Source organism: Barbatula barbatula, assembly GCF_947034865.1.
Source record: "Barbatula barbatula genome assembly, chromosome: 12".
Taxonomy (NCBI): Eukaryota; Metazoa; Chordata; class Actinopteri; order Cypriniformes; family Nemacheilidae; genus Barbatula; species Barbatula barbatula.
In genome coordinates this window covers 24,335,103-24,359,124 of record NC_136775.1, presented here as the reverse complement: position 1 = coordinate 24,359,124, position 24,022 = coordinate 24,335,103, and the positions used below count along the sequence as shown (strand labels likewise).

The 24,022-nt window shown below is 43.7% G+C and overlaps 1 protein-coding gene across 2 annotated transcripts in view; it reads right to left on the bottom strand.

Moving 5' to 3' along the window:
- Positions 1-5,745: 5,745 nt before the first annotated feature.
- csf3r (colony stimulating factor 3 receptor) overlaps positions 5,746-24,022 on the bottom strand; it is a 70,425-nt gene continuing 52,148 nt past the window's right edge. For both annotated transcript variants that reach the window (XM_079469779.1, XM_079469780.1), the window contains 7 exons: positions 19,134-19,332; positions 18,864-19,052; positions 9,743-9,841; positions 9,082-9,228; positions 8,854-8,988; positions 7,297-7,475; positions 5,746-7,039 (listed from right to left, as the gene is read on the bottom strand). In XM_079469779.1, the coding sequence (XP_079325905.1) occupies positions 6,587-7,039; positions 7,297-7,475; positions 8,854-8,988; positions 9,082-9,228; positions 9,743-9,841; positions 18,864-19,052; positions 19,134-19,332 (1,401 nt within the window). In that variant the 3' untranslated portion in view covers positions 5,746-6,586. The remainder of the gene's footprint in view (positions 7,040-7,296; positions 7,476-8,853; positions 8,989-9,081; positions 9,229-9,742; positions 9,842-18,863; positions 19,053-19,133; positions 19,333-24,022) is intronic.

The following is a 24,022-nucleotide window of genomic DNA, read 5'->3' as shown; positions in this document are numbered from 1 at the left end:
GAAATTTGACATGTTGTGTCAGGTTAAAACAGTCCAGGATCTCCATCAAGTTAGCAGTATGATTACAACTAGGATTATCAACATGGCTTAACTCCAGCCCTCATTTGTCTCTTTTTATTTTTATTTATTTATTTTATATATATATATATATATATGTATATATTTTATTTTTATTTTTTTCCTTTTATTTTTTATGAAAAAGCATTTCCATAACACCAAAAAGGAGGACACTTTGCAGAATTTAGTGAGGCAAGAATAACTGCATCTGGTGTACTCGCAAATACAATACAATATTGTCTATCATATCGATGGTATCATGATTCAGTGATTCCGAAATAGCCTACTCTATTCATTACCAGACAATTTGATCTACGACATATCTTGATGTAGACCTTTGTGTAACAGAAACAAAAAAGTGTTTGTTCACAGTATTTATTCAAGACACTCCTGTATGACTGGTGATGCTTGACTGCATGATAGACTTTACAAAGCTCTGCAGCGGAGATTTTGTCATCCTGAGGTTACCTCTCGAAAATAAGACCTAAGGGAAGACGTACCAGCAGCTCATCGGTTACCTTTATGTTTTTCAGTGCTGGCATGTCGGCTTTCCCTTTACTACTAACGTCCACTTCACAGCGACATAGTGTGCAAAATCCATGGAAATCATCTCTACTATTTACGTTTTTAACCAATGATCTATCAGATATTTATTTGACACCTCTTTCAGCCAATCATTTGTTTGACCGGAGATCTTACGGCGTCAGACGCTATGCTGCTGCGTCCCAATAAAGGTTTTACAGCGCGTTTTTAAAGGCCGATTCAGCGCAACTCCGAAAAGGAGGACAAATGAGTGTCCGGCTTGACTTGGCTGCGCCGGACGCCGGACAGGGGGCTTAAAATCCGGACTGTCCGGCCAAAAGCCGGACGTATGGCCACCCTAAACAACACTGACATAGTCAATAAACCAGCCGACAAAGGTAACGCCACAGTTATTTTAGACAGATCGCAATACATGGCGTAAGGACTGAGGCAACTTTCGGTCGCGGAACATTACCGTCCTCTCGAGAGGCCCATTTACACCGACACTATTAAGGAGATAGAGGACATTTTGGAAGATATTATAATCCCATTCCTAACACCTAACATCAGTAACCCTGTACATATTACACCTGAAACAAAAATAACAATGATCTTACTTACCTTTTAAATATGCGCACCTCCACGCAAACTCTGACCCATGCGTACGCACATTTTGAAGACAAAGCAGTTTGGCGACACTGATGGTGAGTTGAGGAACTGACTGTGGATAAAGGGAATTAACCCTTTGCAAAATGGCAAAATTAAGTTTGACATATTTCTATATTTACAATATTTACAAGTTGCTCATAGGTCCCGGTTACAACAAAAAATACAAACTAGAAAAAAAGTTTGTTGAGACAAACTTTAAGTTGGCTTGAGAAAGCCGGACAAGAGAGTTTGAAGAAGTTTAAAGTAGTTTGATGTTTAAAGTAGGTTAAAGTTTGATAGATAGATGGATTAGTAAGAAAGAAAGAAAGAAAGAAAGAAAGATAGATAAGTTAGTAAGTTAGTAAGTAAGTAAGTTGGTTGGTTGGTTGGTTGGTTAGAAAGATAGATAGATAGATAGATAGATAGATAGATAGATAGATAGATAGATAGATAGATAGATAGATAGATAGATAGATAGATAGATAGATAGATAGATAGATAGATAGATAGATAGATAGATAGATAGATAGATAGATAGATTCATGCGCGTTCAAAATTGGAGAGAGGCCAGTCAAAGTAAAATCTTGAAGTTTATTGATCAGAAGATTAAAACAAAATACATCCGCTGTGTACACCAGCCGATGGGTGGGTGGGCTGCCTTAGACTCAGTCTTACAAAAAGAACTGATATCTTTACAACGGCCCGACCGACCCAGAAAAACAATTTCACAGCATATTTATAATATTTTGGTGTGCCTCTTCTTCAGCTGGGGTCCAATCAGCTTCTCTCCTCTTTGTCTTGTCTCAGCCAATCAGCTCACTGCCTTGTTTTTCAAATCACCTTCCATCTGTAAGACATTACATGATACCCTCACACATTCCAACACGCTCTGTGCGTAACCTGACCTTAACACACACACATACCCATTTCCTATGGAAAAAGCCTCTCAAAAGCATCCCCAACTCTTGGCTCACACACTTGGTTATATTTTGTAAAAGCACGTTTAAACCACAATAAAAATCCTACAGTCCCCCTCTTGACCATTAAAAATGGTCACAAATCATCACAAACATCATTATCATCCTCATCTAGGAAGTGGTCGCCAGACAATAGAGGCATGGTATATTTTTCTAGGTGTGAGATCTTTCGGGGTCCCACCACCAGTATATTCTATTACCTCATCCCATGACGGACACCATTCACCCCTATGGGTTCAGGATCAATGTCAGATTGAGTCTGCTGAGAGAAATGTTTAATCAAAACAGTCAGTTTGTCAAAATATACACAATCTGAAAATGGCACACAGGTGTCCGGATTCACCGACTGCACATTTTCCAGACATATCTGACTAATTTTTCCCAAATCGTTCTTTCCTTTTTTTTTTTTGATTTTTGGTTCCGACTGAGCTATTAACATATCACGGAACATCCATACTCTGCACACTTCCTCTCAAATTCAGACATTTTACACAATAGTATTACAGTATACAATACACAATTAATACACACAGTTTAATATACTTGTTAAAAGTAATATTCAGTGCACAATATACTATTAATATACACAGTTTAACCGGCTTTTCGCGTACTATGGTGTTGGTCACCCACACGCTTTTTAACGCATTCATCTCTGTTTATTCACTTTTATCATCCAGCAAGGCTTCGACACTTGCCGTTGTTTTAAAAGCGCCCTTTCTCACGCCGCAAGGCTTTGATACTTGCCGTTGTTTAAAGGGATTTAATAACTTATTCACTTTTATCATCCAGCAAGGCTTCGATACTTGCCGTTGTTTTAAAAGCGCCCTTTCTCACGCCGCAAGGCTTTGATACTTGCCGTTGTTTAAAGGGATTTAACAACAATAGTTTTCGTAACTATCGTGACGCGGGTCTCTCACCCCGTCTTCCAATATATATATAAAAAATATCATTTTATTCTGATCAACAAATATCAATGATTTTAAATTTTTTAATAAAGGGTACGGATATACTTCAAACTCAACACATAAATTTGGAATATCCAATCTGCAGAAGTTTGATTTAAACAGGTCTCTGCTCACCTTATTTTTCTGTCGACAGTGTGTTGAATTAAAAGTTGTCTCGTCCCGATTTTCGGTCAATCCCCGAGTATGGTTCTCTTTAGATGCCTTTTTCTCCAATCACGTCGGGGTCACCATCTGTTGAACATTTGAGCAATGTTCTGCGCGTTCAAAATTTGAGAGAGGCCAGTCAAAGTAAAATCTTGAAGTTTATTGATCAGAAGATTAAAACAAAATACATCAGCTGTGTACACCAGCCGATGGGTGGGTGGGCTGCCTTAGACTCAGTCTTACAAAAAGAACTGATATCTTTACAACGGCCCGACCGACCCAGAAAAACAATTTCACAGCATATTTATAATATCTCAGCCAATATAATGTCTCAGCCAATCAGCTCACTGCCTTGTTTTTCAAATCACCTTCCATCTGTAAGACATTACATGATACCCTCACACATTCCAACACGCTCTTTGCGTAACCTGACCTTAACACACACACATACCCATTTCCTATGGAAAAAGCCTCTCAAAAGCATCCCCAACTCTTGGCTCACACACTATATTTTGTAAAAGCACGTTTAAACCACAATAAAAATCCTACAGTACCAACCCAAGTACTTTCAGTTTTAGGATTTTTGGCAACCGGGACATATCAGCAGGAAATAGGCGACAGGTAGCTAAGTGTACCTTTTTTTTAAGCAAAACCTTATTGATTTTACCATTCCTATTACTTTGTCATAGGTCTTGGATTTCACAGCCATCCCTAAACTCATTAATGCCTGCAGTTTTGAAAGGGATTATTCAAATGACCAATCGATACATAAAGTTTTCTTACACTGTTGGAGGACAGGCCACTATCAAAGGGCAATTTGCAGCAATGTCCGGTTTCCCAAATGTAATCGGCGCAATCGACTGCACTCATATTGCTCCATATGTAAAGGGCTCCATATGTAGATGAATTCATTTACGTGAATCGCAAACATGTGCATTCAATAAATGTGCAAATTATATGTATATATAATTTCGCTTCTTGCCCTTGCTCTCCATTGCTGCCATGATTTTGTTTTTAAAAAACACAAATATCCTTGCTCCTTTAATATATCCATGGCTAATGAGGTAATTTGCATTGTCTATATATGGTTGAATGTGGGCGGAGAAAGGGCGGTAAATGATTTTTTTTGCGTGCGCAAATTATCAGGTAGGCTGTGATTTATAAAGTGAAAATTGCGTGCAGGTGTGCGTACGCACGGTTTTATAAATCTGATTTTTTTTTTGCGTACGCCATTTTTGGCTTTTGTGCGTACGTAAACTTTTAGTAAGATTCCTACGCACAGTTTTATAAATGAGGCCCCAGGTCAACAGGCCATTTAACAGACAAAGTTTTGGGCTGTTATTGATGCACAAAGGTTGTTGGGAGGTATATACACACACACACATATATAATATAACATAACACAATTTGGTCAGCATCAACATATACAAATAAAATATTCACGGGAATTATGGGGACATTTGGGAACGGCATCGTTTTCTCTTCTTGGCCTTGGGCGACCTTAGGTGGTCAGTAGAAAGTGGGCCAGTGCACAGCCATTTCTGGGGTGTTAGGGCCCTAGATCTTTGATTATTTGCCCCTAACTAACCCCAAACTACAATAGCCAGAATACATTTTAAAGATGTTTTATCCTTCGTATTAGGTGTTGATGCATAAAGTACCATGACTTCAAAAGAATTGTTTTTAGGATTAGACTTCTGGGAAATGCTAAAAGAGTTTTGGTAAAGTGCAGCAACACCTCCCCCTCTGCCTTTTAGGCGAGGCTCGTGTTTATAATAATAAACTCATTTAAAGCAATATAATCATCTGGCTTTAGCCATGTTTCTGTCAGACAGATCATGTGTATTTTATGATCTGTTATCATATCGTTAACAAAAAGTGCTTTATTAGAGAGAGATCTAATATTTAGCAATCCAAGTCGTAACAGTTGATTGTCTGTGTTTTGTTCATGTTTAACGTTAATTAAATTACCTTTGAGAGGTTTACACATTATTTTATGTTTGCTAATCCAGGGGACAGACACAGCTTCTATTTTATGATGTGTGGGAGAAAGTATTATCGCATGTTGTGTATTTAGTGTGTTCTGCAACGTGAGACGGCAAGCAGACCATTGGTTATGCCATTCTGTCTGCTTCTTTATGCCATTGTCTTTGTGCTTATTTAACTCTGGTGGAGTTTTCGCTATCCAGGATCAATAAACCTCTTCACTGGAATTTGGTGGTGTTCTCATCCGTCCAATCTCAAAGCGTTACAGTCGCACCTTTCCTTATACACTCCTGAACAAAATCTTAAGACTGGGGACAAACATTAACCCTTCAAAATGCCAAAACAAGAAACAGGAGCACGAGACAAAAAAACAGAGAGTAGGCCATTCATTGAAATCTCAATTTAACCTCAAACAACAACATCAACATGGAAATGTACAAAAGTTTAAGTTTGTTTAAAGGAATTTATTTTGTTATTATAATGAGTACAGATGCTACACAGTTGCTTCAGTAATGGTTGTGTAGTGGGCGTAGAATAAACGAAAGCACATGGCGTGTGTACATGCATCAGCGTCTGTGGTCTATAAAAGACAAATGATACAATATTGACAAAGTTAATAAACCAAACTAGTTTGGATCACTAATAATGTCTCCATTCCAAGTAACTAAGATCTTCATTTCTGATCTTGCAAATCACTTTAAGGTGTGATGTTTAAAAATACTGTGCCTTAAATAATAAACACACATCAAGCACTGCCATCTTTGTAACATTTGACTTTAATATTAGTAGATTGAATATTCTAATGCAATACTATCATACTGTTATTATTATTAGTACTAATAACTTATACCCAATATTTTATCATGTACCTCCATTTACAAATGAGCACACAACAAATGCAGCCTTACTGCGAAATATTTCTAACTGTCCCTTTACACCACCTGGTGGTGAATGTGTGAACAACTTTTACTTGTGACAGGTCAGATTTTACTGCCTTGCGCTGATGTTACACATCACGTGGTGGAATTATGCATTTTGGTGGACTACCTACTGTAGATGGACTTCCTGGGTCACAGGCATAGAGGGCATAGAAACTGAAGATTCACAATTCAGGAAATGAGAAGCACTTGATGGCAGTTAAAGACAATTGCTATTTTGGGTGGACTCAGCACAGCATACAAGGTTTTGTTATTCAAAGCAACAGCATTCACATTCATACAAATCTCTATAGGCTCATGAAAGTGCGCCATTATAAAACAAGCACATATAAAAATGTGTTGACTGAGTTTAAATGTGGTCTGTATTCCTGTTCTCTAAAGACCTGAGCATTGGAAATTCTTCCCAAAGTGCTTCATTCTCAGTGGACTCCTGAGGGATCTTAGTAAAGAAGTTTTCTACAGAAACCCTTCCTGACAAATTCTCATATGGTAGGGGACTATCAGGGTCTTCCACCCCTAAGAGCGGCTGCGTGGACTCAGAGCGTAGGTAGACCGGTGGCGAGGCTGTCTGGTTTTCATATGGACCACTAAACACAACAGTGGCATAAGGGACAACGTCTGTATTCTTCTGCGAGGTCTGGAATAAGTTGTTGCCTTCATCATGGCTGCCACTGTCATGTGACCACAGGTTCTCTTTAACATAGTCACTGTTGCAGAGCTCTTTGTCAGAAGGATCTAGAAGACTGAAATGAGACAGATACACCATCACAGGGTCCTTGTCTTCCTTAAAAGGGGGCATGCCCTTGAAAAACAACAGTAAAATATGAATTTATTGAACAATTTTAACCAAAAGTAAAAGTTTGACATGACTTTTACAATCAGTGTGACCAGTAACCAATAAATCAACCAAGTAAAAATTTGATCATCATTTTTGTAGATCATCATATTGTTAAATATAATAATAAAAACCCCAAAACTTTGGGTTGGGATTAAATAAGAAAGAAAGAAAGCGTTCTCATTAGCAGTCACCTAAGGTACAATACAGAGGAACAGATGTACCTGCAAAGAGTCGGTGGTTGTCCATCTTCTTATGCTGCTGTTGGCAGGATCAGGAATGATCGGCCACAAACACAACTTCAAGCGCTCATGTTTGTTGAGACATGAAAACGCAGTGATGAGGATGAGCAAAAACAATCCAACGCATACAGGAATCACCAAGAGCACAAATTCAACTCCACCTGCAAACACAATCCCCACATCATCTTATCAACACATTCCCTCATTACAGCATCACACCACATCACATCGGATATGGGGCTCTGATTGTGTATTTCCTTTACTAACCAAGCTTACATGTGTCGACGTGCATGTATACATGCATGTGTAGAGCACATGTCTGTCTTAACATCTACACCAAAAATCCTTAGAAATGTGTACTTACGCGTGTGAGGCCAAATTCTAAATAACATGCTGTCATAATGAGAAACTTATTACAATTTTTATATAAATTTTTTAAATGAAGGTTTACCCTTCTTACCTATACAGATTAGATTACTTTTTTCAAACACACCTTCGGAATGGGCCCTTATGGGTTCTTTATGGACTGCAGATACAGGAGTATACTGCCACTTGATTTAAAGCTTCAAATGCATAAAAAAGGGGGTGTCCCATTCCTCCATTCGCATTTTGGATTCGCAATTGACAGCTATAGATAGACAGGAGAACCCAGTTGTCAGAGAGTATACTAGAAAAGACTTGGCAGTAACCACTTGGAAGATAAACCAGGGATTCAGCATAGGATATAACAGTTACTCTTTACGAGACCAGACAAGGAATGGGTATGAAGTCTATGCTCATTTATGGTGTTGGGTACACATTGTGATTGGTTGTTGGAGCCTTACCACACCACTACTGGATGAGTCTGTGATTGAAAAACAAATACAATATATATATAGATATATATATTGTATTTGTTTATATTATATATATATATATATATATATATATAGAGAGAGAGAGAGAGAGAGAGAGAGAGAGAGAGAGAGAGAGAGTAGTGTGAGGCATAAAGAGTTATTTACCACCGAACAAACTGATTTTACATGTTTGCACTGACATTTAATCAGAATTATATTTAATGTATATAGAAATAATTCTTTCGCCGGAATTCCCCTTTAACACAATATTTGTGTGTATATATAAGGTGGTTGCCTCTGAGAAGTGCCTAAAATCCTAGTTAAAGCTGTTATTGAAGTTTACAATGTAATATTTGATCAGACAGGTGAATAACTGTAATTTTCAACAAGCCTAAGATCTCAATTAATCTTTGCAACGCATATTAAAATGTTTCCTTTAGGTCCGCAAACTTTCTGACTTTCGCCCATAGATAGCAACGTAATTGACATTCTGCGCTATGAAAGTCAGTTGTGTTGCTTTCCATGGGCGGGAGTCAGAAAACTCCCAAACCTCCCAATCTTAATTGGCATTGCAAAGATGAACGGAGGCCTAGACTTGTCGAACGATTTGAGGGTGATTAATTCATGGCAGGCTTTTCCTTTATAAGCGGTGTTCCCCTTAAACATATATACGTTATTTAACAGTTTTTAAAAAGGCATTTACCAAGTTGTTCCGTTTTGAAGATCACAACTGATCCGTTCAAACTCCCACCCAGTGTATGAACTGATATAAGGGCATTGTATCTGGATAAAGGCTGCAGTTGTCTCACCAAAATATCTGTCGTCTTAGTCCTTAAAACTTAAAACACCAACGAACAACTGTGGTTAATACAAATTATTTCACAATTATTTAATGCACACACACAAACTGCAACTTTGTATCCTTAAATACTTTGTATGTTGTGTCTTTCATCCCAGACATAAATGGTATATCCTTGAATTATGCCATTTCTCTGCTCCAGAGGAATTTCATCCCACAAAAGGTGGACATGTGTAGAATGAATTTCTCCAAACATCAACTCTGGTACCAAAGAGGGTGCTGAAATGTGCAAACATTATATTAGTATGCTAAAGCAATATCTTGCCACAAGAGAAAGTAATTGTATCATTCTTCAGCTTGAGTTATTCTCAGTCACTTTAGTGAGTTCACATTTTTTTCATAGTAGATGAAAATATTTGAAATAAAATGTTGAAAACACCCTAATCACTAATCTAGTCACTTGTGCCCATCAAATGCCTTTTTTACATTTATATATGCAATTGATGTCAGTTGTCTACGGTTTTCCATATTATTAATTGCGTATGCAATGTCAATATATAATAAATATAAATAATATAATATATATATTTATGGTATTTGAGAATTAAGGATTTTAGACAAATTACAGGCTTTTTCAGGTATTCTGTGATGTTGTGCTGTTTACACGGGTTGTTTTTAGAAATGCACTTACTATTGTATAACATTTAGGGATTATTCCAAAAATAAACCAAAGCAACTGAGAAAAACTTTAACGACAGTAATGATTTAAAGGATACTGCAGGGTACCACACACCTTTCTCTTTGCTGTATGCAATCACAGTAAGAGAACGTCCAATTCCATCCAAATACTTGGGATAAATAGAGATCTCATAAGGCTTGTAAGGCTCAAACCCTGAAATTTGAAATAAAACATCCATACTTAAATGTAGTGATGAATGAAAATTATGAGCTGAAAGACATTCAAAAAATCTTGGATGCACATGGCAGATTTTCAATTACACACACTAATACCACAACTTGTTAAGAGAACAATAGTAATATATTATTCTTCCTTGGTCATTTCAACACAATCAAATATAACAATCAAATGGAGGGAACGAGACGTTGTGTCGAACCGACAGATCAGATGGGATTCGCCCTTGAGAACCTATCATCTTCTGACTATTTTGAAAAGGCCAATGAAATTGGCGAATGAAATTTGCATGCCGGGCTCCGCCCCCCGGATATCCGGGTATAAAAGGGGAGCCGGCGTGCTCATTCATTCACCTTTTGTGCTGAGGAGCCTGAGAGCATCTCGAGACTGCTGCAGCGGACGGCTATTGTTGTGGCATGAAGGACACAACGTCTCGTTCCCTCCATCAGGGAACAGAGGTTACATACGTAACCGAGACGTTCCCTTTCTGTAGGTCTCTCGACGTTGTGTCGAACCGACAGATGGGGTTCCTATTGAAAACGCCACAGCACTAGCCGCGTCACAATCTATACAATCTTTGCGAAGCGACGTTGACCGGCCTAGGCGAGTCAGACGTAAGCGCTGTCGCGAGATTGTAACCTTCCAGTAGGTAGGCAGGGGTCCCAGAGCTTTAGAAAAGATGAGTAGCCCCTGCCCTCGGCCACCTCAGACGGCTCCATTGGCGAGTGCCGTCCGGTACCGTAGGACCCCTGGGTAAGCGCTATTCCCTCAATGGGGAGGTGTGCAACGGAGACCACTTCCCACCCTCGGGGGGGAATACAGTGGAAACATCAACATGGTCTTACCGGCAGGGAAGAGCTTATGGGAGGTATGTGCGGGATGCCGCAAGGTGGATGTCCACCTGGGGAAGGTCATGGGTTCCAGGAGGGGAACAAACTCATGACGAAATCTCAGACGAAACCACCCTGCTGGGGGGGTTACTACATCTGGAGCACTGAGGTCAGTTAGAGCTACGTGAGGGTAACTCAGCTTGGGCCCGCCAAAGGTGGCAGGCTGCTCCGCTGAGCCCGTTGCCTTGAGTGCTTAGTGATGGATGAACTGCCTATTCTTCGCGCGAGGGGAAAGAAGGGAGGCAGATGATAGCGCACTGACCCACCTGGTGTTACCCTGTAGGACTCGAGCTGACACCGGTTCCACACGGAGGTTGTAGAACCTTGCAAAGGTGTTGGACGCAGCCCAACCCGCAACTCTGCATATGTCTGCCAGAGAGGCGCCCTGAGCCAGTGCCCACGAGGAGGCAACACCCCTAGTGGAGTGTGCCCTCACTGCCAGCGGGCACGGGCAGTCCTGAGATCGGTACGCCGTCTTGACGGCGTCCACGATCCAGTGCGCCAGTCTCTGTTTGGAGACAGCTCTCCCCTCTGCTGACCTCTGAAACAAACAAAGAGCTGCTCAGAGCTTCTGAAGCTTTGCGTGCGGTCCACGTAGAGGTGCAAGGCGTGTACTGGACACAACACGGATGGGGTTGGGTCTTCCTCCCTGGTGGGGAGCGTCTGCAAGTTCACCACCTGGTCTCGGAAGGGAGTGGTGGGAACTTTGGGCATGTAGCCGGGCCGGGGTCTCAGGATCACGTGAGAATCACCGGGCATGAATTTTAGGCAATCCGTGGACACGGAAAATGCTTGCAGATCCCCCACCCTCTTGATGGATGCGAGCGCCACCAGGAGAGCCGTCTTCATCGCAAGATGAGAAAGAGCGGTCTCTCAAAGAGGCTCGAAGGGAGGCCTCTGAAGGCCCGCCAGGACCACATTGAGGTCCCAAGAGGGTACGGAGCGCGGGAGGTGGGTTAAGCCTCCTCACGCCCCTGAGGAACCTGATGATCAGGTCATGCTGCCCTAGAGGTTTTCCAGCGACTGGTTGGTGATGAGCGGCGATAGCGGCTACATACACTTTCAGTGTGGAAGGGGAGAGATTACTCTCCAACCTCTCCTGCAGGAAGGACAGCACGTGCCTGACCGAGCAATTCCGTGGGTCTTCTCTGCGAGAAGAACACCAAGACGAGAAGAGGCGCCACTTAAAGGCGTACAGCGGCCTTGTGGCAGGTGCCCTAGCCTGAGTGACGGTCTCCACCACCACGGGGGGTAGACCACTCAGGATCTCCTCGTCCCATCCAGGAGCCAGACGTGGAGGTTCCAGAGGTCTGGTCTCGGGTGCCACAACGTGCCCTTCCCCTGCGAGAGAAGGTCCTTCGTCAGGGGAATTGCCCAGGGGGGAGTTGTCGTCAGAACATTAGCTCCGAGTACCAAGTCCGGTTGGGCCAGTAAGGTGCAACTAGTATCACTTGATGCTCCTCTTCCCTGATCTTGCACAGGACCTGTGCAATGAGGCTCACTAGGGGGAAGGCGTACTTCCGCTTGTCCCGTGGCCAGCTGTGCGCTAGAGCATCCAAGCCGAGGTGGCCCTCGGACAGGGAGTACCATAGCGGGCAAAGGGTGTTGTCCAGGGAGGTCCACCTGTGCCCGCCCGAACTGCACCCAAATAAGCTGGACTGCACGGGGGGTAGAGTTGCCACTCTCCACGGGGCGTCAACTGACGAGAGAGCGCGTCGGCTGTCTGGTTCAGGTTAGATTTTTGATTTGATTTGATTCAATTTATTGTCATTACACACATACAAGTACAGTGCAACGAAATGTATTTTTAGAAGAAGATAAAGCATAACATGGGGAAGGTGGGGAGAAAAACATGTACACAATACACCAAAGACAAGACTTGCAACAGGGATAGGTAATCCAGTTCCGACAAGCAGCATCTGATTCTGCTGCCATGGTGGCGCCGCATGCAGACCCACTTGTCAGGCTGGCGGGTCGAAGCGACGGAGGCACTGGATCTAGGAGTGGGTTTGCCGCCCTCGAGTGTGGCCTATGTTTGTGTGTGTGTGTAAGAGTCTGTGTGATAGTCTATGCAGGTGTTTCAGTAGAATGGGGGAGGTACGCAAGAGCTTTTCTCCGTACTGCTCCACTCAGGGTTGAATTCTAGCAGCAGCCTTGCCCAAGGCTGATACGGGGGAGTCGAAAGAGATAAGATTGATTGTTTGGTCTTAGGGCGAGCAACCGCATTCCATTTCCACGGCTACTCTCTTTGTCCAATATGGTCTCCAAGAATATCAATTTATCTTTGCAAAGTCGTGAGCTTCTCCGTGATAGAATCCATATTGCGGTTATTAGTCTCATTTCCAGAGCCGACCGCTCTTCCCACGACTTCCATCATAACGGGCAGCCTTGTGAGACTTTTGAGAGCTGTTACCGTTTTCTTAATTTCTCGATAACAAACGGCACAGCCTAATCCAATTCGCATAATACCTGTTATCATGGTCCCGAATAGGTAGACATCTTCAATGTCCTCCACGGAAAGAGGAGCCAGACACATGATCCGCCATCTCTCCCAGGCGTCCATCGTGTAGCCAGCTGCGAACGTTCCGTCAGGGCAGGCAGGTTCCCCCGAACCCAAGCTTCTCGTCGAGAAGATCGTGTTATTAGCGTTGAAAGACCATTTGATCAGATCCATAATTTCAGTTGTAGAGCAGTGCAGAGAAAATCTCTCAATAGATGATACGAGACGAGACACAAGATCAGCAGGAAAAAAAAAAGGGGAGGACGGGAGCAAGAAAAATGCGACTGCCTCCGTTGAGAGAGCGAAGAGAAGTCCCGGTATGTAAGTGGCATGCAGCGACTTCGTCACCTGCTGACTCCACAAGAGGAGGCGTCGAGCAATTTGCGTTAACTGCTGTCAGCGAATGTCACCCTGATGGTTGATATACGCTATGGCAGTTTTGCTGTCTGATCGGACCAGTACGTGCTGGCCCTGCACGAGGGACCGTAGTCCCTTCAGTACAAGCAGAACAGCTAGCAACTCCAGGCAGTTGATATGCCGGCACAGGTGGGCCCCCATCCAGCGGCCCGACACTGTGTGACCTTTGCACACTGCACGCCAACCCTGTAGGGAGGCGTCGGTCGTTACCACGACGCGCCTAGGGACCTGCCCCAGGGGGACGCCAGTCCGTAAGAAGGTCATGATGACCACGGGGTTAGGATACGACGGCAGAGAGGCGTAATGACAATCCGCCTCCTGCCTGTGTGCCACGCTCTCCAGGGAACTCGTCTCTGTAGCCAGTGCTGAAGCGGTCTCATGTGCATCAACCCGAGGGGAAATACCCCAACCGAGGATGCCATGTGTCCCAGGAGCCTCTGAAAAAGTTTCAGGGGGACCGCTGGTTGCCGACTGAAGAGGTTCAGGCAGTTCAGCACTGACTGTGCGCGTTCTCAAGTGAGCCGCGACATCATGGGGACAGAGTCGAGTTCCATACCGAGAAAAAAGGAGCTCTGCCGGGGGAGAGCTGGCTCTTTTCTTGGTTGACCCGTAACCCCAAACGGTCTCTCTCGGTGACGAGGGAGAATCGAGACATGAAAGTACGCGTCCTTCAGGTCGATAGCCACGAACCAATCCTGACACCTGACGGATGTCAAGATGCGCCTCTGCGTGAGTATCCTGAACGGCAGCTTTTGAAGGTGCTTGTTCAGGGTACGCAGATCCAGAATGGGGCGCAACCCTCCACCTTTCTTGGGGACGATGAAGTACGGGCTGTTAAAACCGCTGGACATCTCGGCTGAGGGAACGGGCTCAATCGCCCTTCGCCAGAAGGGTGGCCACCTCCTGCTGTAGCACGGGAGCACCCTCGCCTCTGACTGAGGTGAAGAGGATGCCCCGAAACTTGGGCGGAGGTCTGGCAAATTGGATCGAGTAGCCGAGACGGATCGTATTCTCCAGCCACCTTGACGGTCTCGTGAGTGCTAATCAGGCACTCAAGAATGCGACAGGGGCACTAGAGGAACGATCTGCTTCACCGACCCCGCGGAGGGTGGTTCGCTGGCTAGCGGTGCCGGCCTCTACCTCGAGGGTGGGCTGGCTCTGCTGACTTACCTGCGTGCAGGGCCAGATTAACACTTCACTGTACCCTGGGCAACAATATTCAAGGGCCCCATCATCACAACCCCAGGATCACCATAATCTGGCAAAATACAGAATAAATTACAGTAATACAGTCAATATACTCAATATTTCAATAACTAACTGCCATCAAGTGCATTTTGATGTACAGATGTGCAAATGTTCATCGAACTACAAATGCACCACTATGTTCTCTTGTCAAGACCACTCAGTCATGATGTTATGAAAACAAAACACATCGGCATCAATCTGGCAAAATTGACCCACTACATAGTCACAAAAGATAAATAAGCAACGACTTTCAAAGCATCCAATATTTATTTAACAACACCTACTCCAAACACAAATGCATAGAATTGAAAGAGCCATCACTGAGGAAGTTCACAGACAAGACACAAACAAAAATCCATAGAATCCATCTCCTAGAATCAAGTATCATTTTGGTACTCATCTTATTTTAAACAGAAATCACATCAGAATTCAATAGGACTATCAAGTTATAGCGCAATATAAACATTTTTTAAATAAAAAATTTAAAAAAACTAAATGTACAGCATTTACATGGAGCCACCACAAGGAACAAATGTAACAAATGCAGTATCATCTGCTCCTAAACAGTTTTAAAACAGAAAACAACTTGTCACATCACAGTTTAACAAGACAGGCAAGGGTTAAACATTTTAGTGCAATATAAACATTTGGAAATCTGTCAATTTATCTCAATTAGACAAGACAAAAAGAAATGCTAAATAATCTGGCAAAATACACAATTTGAATCCTAAATAATGGGGAAGAGCATTTATAAAATTGAAATGCTTGATTTCATTTGGCAAACACATCTCACATGAGCATTTTTCTGGACTTTGAATGTGAAACGGGCTGCTCGCAGACTCGACGAGCGGTTCAGATGGCGGTTAGACTCGAGACCCATCACCACTTCCCTCAATGTCGCACTCGCAGCAGAATCCGGGTCGTGGTTGAAGATGCTGCAGGGGGATCTTCGCTCTCGGGGCTGTGAACATTAGCTAGCGCCGGCAGTGAAGAAATGTCCTGGCTAGCTGAGCTGTCCTCGTTGACGGATGGTGCCTTAGCAGACTAGTTGCTAAAGTTTACTAGCGTAAAGAAATTCCCTATTTTCGGTCTATATTTTAAATTTTCTGCGTTCCTGATATCCTTCTTTCTTTTAAATTTCCGATTAGCGCTCCCACTTAGCTACTCAGTGTTTGCATTTTTGGGTTGTGTTGTAGCGCTTGCCGTCACGAGACCGGCTCAGTGCACGTTGATTGGTGTTACCGCCCGCGGGGCCCTTCAGAGGTCGGGGGCCCCTGGGCAATTGCCCAATTGCCCATATGGTTAATCCGGCCCTGCCTGCGTGGCAGTGGCGCAGCTCAACGCACCGTCGAGGTAATGGTGCTGAGGGCTGCGCAATTTTATACTCGGCTTTACGTGTCGTCACGACGCAACGTCGAGTTGCCGAACACCGTCCTGTGGAGAGTGAGTGCAGAAAGAAAGACCCAGAGAGAGAGACTTGTCCCGTCCCTTTCCGACCGGCCAGCGATGGAATGGCTGGGATCGGGTCCGGCTCGTCAGGAACGCTTCTGCGGCGGCTGCTGACGAGACGGTGGTCGCTTCCTTGCCGTCCTCTTCCGGGGGGCCGCCTGGGGAGGGGGCACCGTAGCCGGAGTTGATGATGAGGAAGGCCGGGGCTGCTGGGAGGCAGACGTTCCCTGGACCTCGATGGTGGAAAGGTAACCGGGTCGCGGCGGGGCAGGATGTGCCTGATGGCCTCCGTCTGCACTCCCGAAAACTGCTGAGAGAAGTCCTCGACAGCGTCACCAAACAGCCCTCCTTGCGAGATGGGAGCATCAAGAAAGCAAACCTTCTCGGCTTCCCGCATCTGCGCAAGGTTTAGCCAGAGGTGCCTCTCGTGGACCACTAGTGTGGACATCGTCCGACCCAAAGCCGTCACCTTAGTCGCCCGGAGGGCGAGTTCGGTGGCAGTGGGGAGCTCCTGCATGACCTTTGGGTCAGTCTTACCCTTATGGAGCTCTTTCAGTGCCTTGGCCTGATGGACCTGCAGGATGGCCATGGCATGAAGAGTTGAGGCAGCTTGTCCAGCGGCGTTGTAGGATTTCGACACCAGTGATGCCGAAACCCTACACGGCTTAGACGGGAGTCTAGGTCGAGACCTCCACGTGGCCACCGTCTGCGGGCACAGGTGCACCGCGACTGTACACTTCACCTGGGGGACATCGACATAGCCTCTAGCTGCCCCACCATCGAGGGAAGAGAGGGCGACAGAGTCAGCTTGATGGGAGTGAGACGTAAAGGGGCGCTCCAGGTCTTGCTGACCTCCTCATGGACCTCGGGAAAAAAGGCACAGGGGCCGTGCGCGGCTTGGAGTCGCGCTCAGATCTGATGTACCAATTACATCGGCTGACGAATTGATGCTCACGGTAATCCCCATGCCACCCAAGCTGCTCGCCAGCACTGACGGCAGGGCGTCACTGGAACCACTGCGGTTCCAAAGCGGGAAGCAGACGAGGTGGTGGCTGACTCTCGAGAGAGCTCAGCCACCCGTGACCGCAACGTCTGTATAGTCATCTGCCCGCAGTGCGGGCAGGATGACTCCACGAAAGCTGCCTCAGCGTGTTGGATGCCCAAACACCTGACGCAGACATTTACATTTATTCATTTGGTAGACGCTTTTATCCAAAGCAACTTACAAGTAGTTTTTTTTTTACAGTGACACATTACTGCAGAGCAATCAGGGGTAAGGTGCCTTGCTCAAGGGCACTTCAGTCATGACCTGCTGGCACTGAGATTAGAACCTTCAACCTTCTGATCACAAGCCCAATGCTCTAACCCCCAGGCCACAACTGACCCCCCCTCGATGTCTGACCTCCCACGAGAGCAGCGGGACATGCCACGCTGAAGAAATTTGCTCTTTTAGAAATGATCTCTTTTTCGAACACCTCTGGAACTGCTGAAACGCTGGGGGGGATGATCACTGGAAGGGACAATCCGCTGCACCGCGTCAAGATCTCAGCTTCGTAAGTCATTCGATGCGAAGGCTCCGAAGAACAAAAGGTGAATGAATGAGCTCCCCTTTTATACCCGGATATCCGGGGGCGGAGCCCGGCATGCAAATTTAATTCGACAATTTCATTGGCCTTTTCAAAATAGTCAGAAGATGATAGGTTCTCAAGGGCGAACCCCATATGTTAGTTCGACACAACGTCGAGAGACCGGCAGAAAGGGAACTTTAACCAGACGTCTAAACATTGTGGATCTTGAATTATTATAAGAATAAAGTCATATTCAGTTAGGATGCAGATGAGCATGATTGAAACATGGGGAAATTTTGGTTCTTGGCTGAAGTATCCCTTTAAATATTCAGAAATGTATCTTGAACCTAGTAAAAAGCAATACATTTACAATACATTTCTCTCAAACTAAGTGTTCAACATTGTAATTAAACTTTCTATTCAATGCACTTTCCTTCCCATTTACTTCCTAGCTTAATTTTTTTAATATTCTATGTGTGCGTGTGTTGTTAATTTCTCCTTGCCATAGCTTTAATCCTTCTTGTAAACATGACTCTGTAAATTATAGTTATTGTTTAGCTAATTGACAAACATTCATAAGTAGCATTGGATAAAAGTTGTTTGTAATAAGTCAATATGTAATGGTTTGTGGAGTTGTTTAATCTCTTCTGGTTAGATCCTGACTGATTTATTGTGTTCCATGTAAGTACATTTGCTCATTATCACTCCCGTCACCGGGCTTGCGCCGTTCTCTCACGGCTCTCGTCCCACCCTGCTCGCCACACTAATGTTTTTAGAACATTAAGCAATGACACATACTGTAACTTCAATAAAAGATTCAGTGTCCTAACATTTTTAACTGAAGTCAGTTTTGAGAATGTACCTTGTTAGCAGATTCATAAAGCAAGCGCAGGATGTAGCACACTGTGAGCTAGTTTGTTATATGATACCTGTTACTACAGTACTGGAGTGATTTTTGTCGAGCAGTGTGAAGAAGAGTTGGGCTGCAGGTGTCTTGCTGAGAGATCTCCACTCCAGCATGTATCCCATGACACGAGAGGACACCAAGCTATTCCACACTATCAGAACTGAGCTCTCAGACTGGCGATGCACACTTATGTTAGACACAGGTTCCAGTCCTACCAAAAGACAAAATCAAGCATGATGTGGGATCATTTAAAGACCAGTGCACTGAACATTAGCATGGGAATTCTACATACCTTTCTTCCCATATACTTTGACTTCAATAGGTGTGGAGCTGCCGTCTGCATTAGAGGCAGTAAGGTAGACCTGTCGAATCCACTTACTGAGATTGAAAAAGCAGTAGTTTTCTCTTGTATCACATAAAATCTGTTGTGGCTCCTTGGATTCAACAGTGTATGACTTAATCCTGCCATTGGCACGAAAGTGTTGTGAGGGCTGAAATGAGATGATGAGTAAAAGGCAATATTCCAGGTGAAGAAAAAGTATGGTTCTTGTAGCTCAAGTGGTAAAGCAGTGTGTTATCAGCACAAAGATCAGACATATGTATCGTATATACCAATCAAATGTGTATCTCCGTTTGTTTGGATAAAAGTGTCTGTCAACCTGGTACAATGGCCACATTTACACTGCATGTATCAAGTGACCCAATTCCGATTTTGTCCTCCAATGTAGCACAGATCAGATATGACCCATGACCGTGTAAGCAGGAAAAAAACACATGGAAAACAATCGTATGTGGAAATAAATCTGCTATGAATCGGATATGTGCAGTTGCGCCTCCTATCTAAGCAGATTTTCACCCATCAATATGAGTTGTACTTCACTTAGCCCATTCACATGGAGCAATGATCCCCTAAAGTTGCTATAAAACTGCCAGGAAACAAGAGTTACAAAATCGCTTTAATAAACTTGATCGCTCAGCAATTTTTCCACGCAGCGGAGTGTGTTTATCTTTGTAAGAGGCCTATTATGTGCAGTCTGCTTTATTAACCGTTTTTTTCGTTAGGTCCGCATGAGCTTGTTCTCAAATATATTATAAATATATTACAATTATAAATGGAAATTGAGTTCATACTGTGGAAGGTTTTTGTAGACAGTTCTGAGCATATTCGACCCATAAGAGGTAACTACTCCAATCGTTTTGATTCTGGTGACAATAGGATCTGAGGAAGTGAGATTCTAGGTTGAGGCATTCTGCCGGTTTGTTGGATTGGGGGTGGTAACCTGAAGTGAGACATATGTTGATATTGAGTTGTTGGAAAAAATTTGACAATATTTGGGATGTAAACTGGGGGCCTTGATCCAACACGATATCTTCAAAGAAGCGTAAAACTGAGTTGCACAACGTTTCGGCTGTCTCAAATGTGGTGGGTAGCTTGGAAAGGGGGGTGAGGCAACATTGAATACAATCCAAAACATGTTTTGGAGAAGCAATATATGACAGTGAGTAAAGTTGTTTAGCCATTAGACTCGGGGAGGTCGGTGTTGAAATCAATGGTGAGGTAAAGGCTGCAGTAAACCAGCTGGTAAATGATTGCATGACTTGTTAGTATAAGGCCCAAAGTTGGTGGTGTCTGTGCTCATGGTTGGCCACCAGAAGCTGTTCTGGAGCAATTGAAGAGTGGCAGTAATGTCGGGATGGCCGGAGCTGTGTGATGAGTGAACTTGGTGTATGACTCTGTTGCGGAGGTCCAAAGGTACGAATGTCTTGTCGGGAGGGCATTCAGAGGAAAGGGGTTCTTGGGGGCTAAATTGTGAATCCGGGTGACCAAGGTGATGGCCTGCACGCACTGGGTCGTACGATGTCCACTCCGGTTGGCACGTTTGGCTCCAAGTTGTGCAGATGAGAGAAGGTATGCTTTCTTGATGCGCCCATTGCGCAAGGTGGGCTGTTCGGTGAAACCGTCGAGGATTTGTAGCAGCAGTTCTCGGCAATGAAGAACCCAGGGTGGCATTCGCTCACGGCAGATGTCGCAACTCGCCTGGCGCCTCCTCCTCTAGACTCAGCAGCTGGTGAAATCTCTGCAGGCATCTCATATCCTGGGCAACCTCAACCAGACAGCCGATGCGCTTTCTCGGCAGGTCATGCTCCACGTAGAGTGGCGACTCCAACCCCCACACTGTCCAGCTCATTTGTGAGCAGTTCATATTTTTCTTCGCTTAATCATTCTCTCAGAACCTTTCATTCTTTCGTTCTTCTCATCATTGTTCTGCATTTACCAGTAAATATATAAATAAAAGGTATTAAAGTAAATTAACAAACAACAATACAGTGCCCTCCACAATTATTGGCACCCTTGGTAAGTATGAGAAAAGAAGGCTGTAAAAAAAAAATCGCCATTTTTTTCACCTTTTGATCTTATATTTAAAAAATCAAAAATATTCCAACATTTCATTAGAATAAAAACATTTTTGAAGTGGGGGGAATATCACATTATGAAAAAAAATCATCTTAAAAAAACCCTGGTCACAATAGTTGCAACCCTTGCATTCAAAACTTTCTGCACCTCCTTAATTTTTTGGTATTTGATATAAAACATGATGCCATGTATCTAAACAAGGTTCTAACCTCTGGTATAAAAGCAATACGATAAAGATCTGGTGGTATAAATAACTCTGGACATGGGGCATTTTTTGTCCCAGTGTGAACCAAATCTATCTTGTGTTATTGCTGCCAAAAAAATATTTTTCAATTAATATGGCCAAAGACCCCAGTCCTGCTTGAAGAACCAGTATGGTAGATTAATATGGTGGAGTTTGTTTTTGCATGAGAGCAGAAGATTTGTTTCTTGAACCGTGTCCCAAACAAGCCAATTTTCCTTTATTTTCAGAAAATGCTTTCTGAACCCAAAATTCGATTGACTACTGCAATTTTCCATCTGTGCACTTTGAAGAGTCTTCGGCCACATATACATTCTTCTCCTCGCTGTGCATTGAGACAATATAGACACACATCCTGTTTCAAGCAGATTTTAACAATCTCCAGTCCATTCAAACTTCTTGATCATTGCCCTGATGTTGGAATTCTTTTTAAGTTTTAACTATTTCTTTTAAAGCTATTTTCTATTTTGTGTAGCTCTATATTGCACATCAGAACTATATTCTTTGGTTTATCTATTGTGATGAATGATTAAGGGGGTTGGGGCTTTGTGTTAATAATACTTATTCTCTTGTGCAACATATCTCTCGAGAAGACTGTGACGTCATTTCCTGTCTAACCTCTAACCCTAACTGTTTACTGAGAGCGCGAGCGGGAGCTCTTTCAAATCTAATACATCGTCAATTCTTGTTATATCTTGAAGAATTGTATTTTCAATTGTTATTCATCGAGGGTGAAACCTATCCTTTAGTATATCATACCTAAGGCTGTTAGCATTACCAGCCTGCATACTGCTTAACCAGCTCTTCTCATTATTACATCACTAATGGCTAATGCTAACATCTCAGACCTGTTTGTACCTGAGGAAACGCTCGCACTTCAGTCTGAATTGGAGGCTGTGGAGAAGCAGATCCAGGATTTACTTGAGAAGCAGACACGGCTGCGAGAACGTAAAACAGTGCTGGAAACATCCCGGGCTGAAGCTCGCAAATCTGCGGTAAGTTTTCATCGCGATTATAATACTTCTACCACTTCTACTCCGCGTGTTTCTCTGCACAGAGCCCAGGCTTCGAGAACACGATCAGCCCGAATGAACTTCACTACTGCACCAGCACACCCACGGCGAAAGGCGCAAGCCAGGACCAGTGAGATGACTCAGCTGCTGCCACCGGTCTTCGAGATCCCGACCAGTAACCGCTTTGCCGCCCTCTGCGAGACCGAATGCAACGCTGTCATCATTGGAGACTCGATCGTCCGGAACGTACACGCTTCCTCCACTAAAGATAAGGTGCGCTCTCATTGTTTTCCGGGCGCTCGTGATCTTAATGTGTCTGCGCAGGTACCTGCGATCCTGAAGGACGACGCTAACGTCGGAGCTGTCGTGCACGCGGGAGTGAATGACATCAGGATGCGGCAGCCGGAGATCAAGAAGAGGGACTTCAGGAGACTGAACGAGACAGTACGCAACGCATCGCCGCAGCAAGGATCATCATATCAGGACCGCTGCCTACCTACCGACGAGGGAATGAAAAGTTTAGTAGACTTTTTTCGCTTAATCAATGGTTGATGTCATGGTGTATTGAACAGAAGCTGCTCTTATTTTTGATAATTTTGATCTGTTCTGGGAGCGACCTAGGCTCTTCCGCCCCGACGGCCTGCACCCAAGCAGCATTGGAGCGGCTGTCCTGTCCGACAACATCTCGAATGTGCTACGTACCTGTTGACTATGTCTCCCTCCGGTAAGTCTCCCTCAGGTAAGTCAAAACTTTAATCATAGTCTGTACTCCTCAACTGCTATAAATGTTACTGTTTCCAAATATATAGTATGTGTCCCCCGAATAATTCTACAAAGTAATTATTTTGGCAAAAGTCAGAGAAAAAATTTGATCGTCGACAATGTAATAAACAATGAAAACCAATTCATAAAGTTTGGCCTACTTAATATTAGATCACTAAATTCAAAGGCAGTTATTGTAAATGAAATGATCACGGACAACAGTTTTGCTATACTCTGTCTTACCGAGACCTAGCTTAAACCAAATGATTATTTCGGTCTAAATGAGTTTACCCCACCAAGCTACTGTTATATGCATGAGCCACGTCAGGTTGGTCGGGGTGGCGGTGTCGCTACAGTATTTAGAAACTTTCTTACTGTAACCCAGAGAACAGAGCATAAATTTAAATAATTTGAAGAGCTTGAGTTGAAGATAATTATTCCTAACAAAAGTAAAAAACCATTGCTTTCTTTTACATTGGCTATGGTGTATAGACCTCCTGGTCCCTATACTGATTTTCTGAAAGAGTTCGCAGACTTCCTATCGGACCTATTGGTTAAAGTTGATAAAGTACTAATTTTTGGAGATTTTAATATCCACGTAGATAGCGCTAACTATGCATTAGCTGTGGCGTTTACAGAACTACTACAGTCTTTTGGAGTAATACAACACATTAAAGGACCCACTCATCGTTTTAATCATACACTAGACTTGATTATATCTCACAGAGCCAATCTAACCAATATAGATA